Raw genomic sequence first — 5020 nt, 5'->3', positions numbered from 1 at the left:
TTTTCACCTTTTGCCATAAATCTACATACAGACTGAATGACAGCAGAGGTGAGACAGGAACGTTGGATTAGGTGATATTTTAATAACACAACTTCATGTGCAGATTTAGACTTCAGACAGCTTTTAAAAAGCATTAAAAAGTTTGAAACTCAGCACACTTTCCTCTTTACAGCCACAAGATGAAATAAAATAAACCATTCTTTAAAAAAACATACGTTTTTGTGGCTGTTTTATTTTAGAGACTGTATACAGCTTAAGTTAGATGATTTAACAAAATGCAAATACTTCAACATTTAACAAGCCTGAATACATAATCCAAGAATCTCAATCTAAAAAATTTTCAATTCACCCAAGAGAGTTTGTTATAACACACCTTAGTGGTCCCAAACCTCAGACCACCATAATCCCATTACCGCCAGGATTAAATTGTTGGGTTTGGCTTCATTTCTTGGACTACGAAAGGGATTTACCTACTTAAATGGTCAAAGTGCAGCATGTTTAAACTGCTGACGTCTTTGTGTTCCTGATTTTAAAAATAAATGAATTTTTGGTGTTGACTTGAAATAAAGAGCAAATATTTAATGTTTAGTTGCCTGATTGTTTCTTGTATTTCTTTCTTTCTGGAGACTAGAGTGTTTTTAAATTGGTGTATATGGGTTTGTCCTTTACAGATACTGTTACATTAACAGGAAACCAACGCGGAGGCATTAGATAACTTTTTGTTTATTTCGATTTTCAGAAGCAATTTTCTTTATGGTGCCAAAAAGCCGTGACCAACCAAACTGTACTAAAATTTCTCTTTTTACTTTCCCAATAAATGCTAAATGATCAGAATCAGCTTTATTGTCATTGCACAGAAGCACAGCCAAACTTCATTTCAGTACAGCCCATCTAAAACAGACATGGGTAGACGGAGGTGTCTGAGGCTGCAGCCTTATGAGAGGCGCTGCCTTTTTCATTAGATAAGGAAAAGGGGAACACGAGGAAAGAGGAGATTTGAAAAAAATCATATGGCACACTGTGTCCTTAACAGAACATACAGATGACATAATAAGATGTGTGTGGAGTGGGTGAGGGTGGACGGGGGGAGCTCCCAGCACAAGCCGCCCAAGAGAGCGTCGCAGCCACTGGCACCTCGCATCAAACCCAGGTTACCGCACCAAAGGACGGAGGCCAGCGAAGGCAGTGGGTTGAGGGGAGTGTGAATGAGTGTATGCGTGTGTGCGTAAGTAAGTCCATGAACAATGTTCCAGATAGCCCCCACTCCCCCACCAGCCATAGTCCATGATAAGTGATGGTGTGTTTTTGAGCTCTGACACAGGTCCATAGATGTCCTTGGGAAAGGAAACAGGTATTGAGAGTAAGCCTGTTGCAATAAACAATAAATCAATTAATCAATTAATTGCTTTTTAAATGAAAATTATCAACCTCATTTTCATTTATCGGCTTTATCATTTCTTTATGTCTCCCTCTTTCTACTAAAGACACTGGATGACAAGGCTCAACTCAACTTTGGTGCTCTTCACTGACCCTTCCCTTTCTCTTTAAAATCTGTTTAACCATCCAAAAATGCGTTTTTGGATGGTTAAAAGCAGCTAAACTGAGAAGCTAAGCTACAAGCTAAGCTAACAGGCTGACCTCTGGGGACAATACCTTCGTCTTGTTGAATCTCCCAAATTCATGGTTGAAACCTGTACCTTCGTGTAAAAAGTTGTTTTTCTCTACAAAAAGAAGCTGAGAACTTGTTTACTGATTTTTTAAAAATTAAAAGCTTTGTGTGAAAAATGCTATGCTAAAGAGCTCAAACCACACAGAGCGTCCGCCATTTTGAGAACCGAAAAAAAAGGGAAGGAGAGACAGCGCATGTCACATCAAGGGGCCTCCCTCCCATTTTTCTTAGACACGCTGCTCGCTCCCTCACTATTCATCCTTCGGTTCAAACAGTCTTATACTGCCATCCAGTGCTCAAAAAAAGGTATTACACTCAAAACAAATTAAACAACATTTCTTCTTTAATTTGATAATAATTATCAATTATCATCAAATTTCAAACAATATTATCGTAATAATTTCTGAGACAATTAATTATCATGCAAAATTCGTTATCGTGACAGGCCTAATTGGGAGCAATAGTGGGAGCAGAGCGTCTTGTTCACATAACATCCACGAAAATTTGAGATAGTCAGCCTTCTCGAGGTCGACACGGGGGAGCCAGATTCAGATAACATCAGTTGTTTGGGTCAGGCCGACTCCGTTAATTTCCATCTGCCTTACGGTTCCACATCTCAATGGCGGCTCCAAACAGCCAAATTATTGTGGTCAGCACCGCCGGGCCGAGCTTGTAACTTCTTATGCTCCTTTTTCTTAAACATGTGTCTAAAATAAATGATGATAATGAGCATAGCACAAAGTGCTTCGTAACTCTTTTATCCTACTTATGTACTTTTGTATATTCAAAATTTCCAAACTCTTACAGGAGAGAGAGAATAAAAAAACACAATTCTGTCATATTTAGTACAAAAAAAATATTTTATTTAATACATTCACACAAAACTCCACTGCCCAGTAACGTAACAAGTAAGATACAAGGATGAGTGAATGATGATGAAGAGAACAAGAAAAAAAAGGGTGGATTTTGAATCCACTTACTTGGTTTTCATTTTCCAGTCATTCTTTCACACAGATTTTCTCTCACACATGCAAACTTTGACTCTCCTTCTTGTTAAATACTTCAGACTGCAGCTTTCTGGCACGCATCCCTGCTTTACTGTTCAGCAGGCTCCTGACTGCAGGACGGGCTGAAACTGTCCCGCCATGCAGATCTCCTCCTGTTTCTGACGGACAACGCGCTGGATTGCAGGGGGGAGGCCCCGGGGGTTCCTGGAGAACACGAGAGCGTAGCCGTCGTCACAGCTGCCATCATCTTTCAGGGTGCGGCAGGCGTACGTGATGGCATAGTTGTCATAGTCGGTGTCGATTATCCAGTAGTTGTCCCCTGGTTGGAGAGAAAAGAAGAGCGTGAGGAGGAATGAAGCAACGATGTGAGGAAGAAGTGTGTGTGAGGGGCGTACCTCCACTGGAGAGGTAGCTGGCCAGACCCTGGTAGTTCATGAACATCTTTCCAGGCATGCCAGGGTCAGGAACGGAATACTGAGCAGCCATGTCTGCGCACACAACCCAGAAGCTGCAAAACAATGGAACAAAACGCAAATTTACAAAATGCTAAATGGTCAAAAAAAAAAAAAGTTAATCAGTGCAAGAGGCGATTATTTTCCTAAGAAGTTCCAGCTAAGTTTGAGTCTATTCATTGTGTAATAAGCCTTTCTCTGTTTCCGCCTCTGCACAAACTCTGCAACTAATGCTGCTCAGAATGCCTCCTTAGATAAGCGTCAAGTCAAATCTTTCATGTTTTTATTCCAACACGTGTTTAAGGCTCCTCTTTCCTTTCTGTAAGTTCGAAATTTCCACTTACCCAAACAGAGTGACCCGTCCCCTGGAGGAGGCGATCATGGAGCCGTCGTCATCGATGGTGTACTCAGCTGAGATGTTGTCCTGCAGGAACAGGCCCTCTGGGTCTTTCTTCTGCAGTGCATACCACTTCCCTGCATACTACAGACAAATAAATAAATTAAAAAGGGCGATAAGAAACGATTTTAAACCAGATTTTATCAGCGTGTGTTCCTCACCCTCTTGGGGTCGAAGTCTTCTTTGACTGAGAAGCTGTCGACGATGCAGGAGGCCGACAGAGAGAGCTCCACACAGGAGACAAAGACCAGCAGCAGGACCAGCTTAGAGGATCCCATTCTGCGAGGATTTTACATTCACAAGCACGTTTAATCAAAGAAACCAAAGCTGGTGTGTTTACGTTTTCTTCAAAAGTAGTCCATAAGTATTACTTTTTTATTCTAACACTCATATATCATATTGAGGAATTGAACACACAATAATAATAACAAAAAAAGTAGTTTTATGACTGGCGGAAACTTGGAATAACATTGGAGGATTAAAATCAAAGACAAAAACCATTAGTTACAAAAATGTCAATTGAAGAGCAGCTTTTAATGCATTCGGATTTTTAAAGATTTCCTCATCATACACAATTATGATAATAAAGTTTTTCATTTGAGCAGAGGTTACTGATGGATCAGAGTCATATAATCTGTTATTACAACAGTAATAAAAATAAAAAAAAATCACCCTAAGATTACACATCTTACCTTTTTTGAGTTAAAGCAGCAGCAGCGATTAGAATCAAAGTTCTGGATGTGCTCCTTCACCACATTGGGTCGTGGTTCGGACGCTCCCTTTATATATGCTCCCAACAAGACAAGCTTATGGCTGATTTTCATTGCTTGGAACTAAATAGGGTACTTAAATCTAGAGGTAATCTTGTTGGGTTGAAATCCTTACCGTAATCTGGCCTCTATGTTCAAACCTGCCAAGACTTCCCATAAAAACAATCAGACCTTTATGTAACGGATTGAGACTGAATAAAACAGGTGCACAGCAGCTGACAGATTACCTGTTTTTATAAAACGTGGATGAACATGTTCATATGAAACTGGCACAAAGGTATTTCTTTATTAAAAATCAAATGCTTCGTAAAATTACAACAAAAACACAATGTTTATGTTTAGTCCAATTTAATCAGCTTTCTCTATCACACTCCTTGAATCTGAAAAAGGCAGAGAGAGGTAAGTTTTAGTTGACAAACACAGTTTGTAAAAATAAAATCCAAACCAATAACTTGTATATACTTGTTATTCTTAAGATTAATTTCATGGATCTCCGACTTGTGGGATAATATTTAAAACAGAATATATATATATATATATGTATAGTATACAGTATGTTTTGAGACACATATATGTATATATGAAGACAAAGAAAAAAAAAACCTATAACAGCCAAACTTGAAAACATTATACTTTTTCCATCAGAGACAAGAATATATAGGCCCTGTCAACTTTCTGGATTTTTTTTCCTAACAATTGCTTCACTTTTAAGTAGACTGAACAAC

General features: G+C 39.1%; 1 protein-coding gene across 1 annotated transcript; it reads right to left on the bottom strand.

Annotated features, from left to right (window-relative positions):
- Window positions 1–2547: 2547 nt before the first annotated feature.
- rbp4l (retinol binding protein 4, like) lies at window positions 2548–4283 on the bottom strand. Its single transcript, XM_037692170.1, has 5 exons — window positions 4218–4283; window positions 3687–3804; window positions 3473–3609; window positions 3072–3184; window positions 2548–2995 (listed from the first exon to the last, which is right to left on the bottom strand). Exons 2-5 carry the CDS (start codon window positions 3801–3803, stop codon window positions 2772–2774), a joined length of 591 nt encoding a protein of 196 aa, XP_037548098.1. The 5' UTR covers window position 3804; window positions 4218–4283; the 3' UTR covers window positions 2548–2771.
- Between the last annotated feature and the right edge of the window lie 737 nt (window positions 4284–5020).

The sequence above is a fragment of the Nematolebias whitei genome, chromosome 18 (assembly GCF_014905685.2).
Source record: "Nematolebias whitei isolate Nwh7 chromosome 18, NemWhi1, whole genome shotgun sequence".
NCBI classification, from domain to species: domain Eukaryota; kingdom Metazoa; phylum Chordata; class Actinopteri; order Cyprinodontiformes; family Rivulidae; genus Nematolebias; species Nematolebias whitei.
The sequence above is the reverse complement of the archived record's forward strand: the minus strand, read 5'-3'. Positions and strand labels throughout refer to the sequence as shown.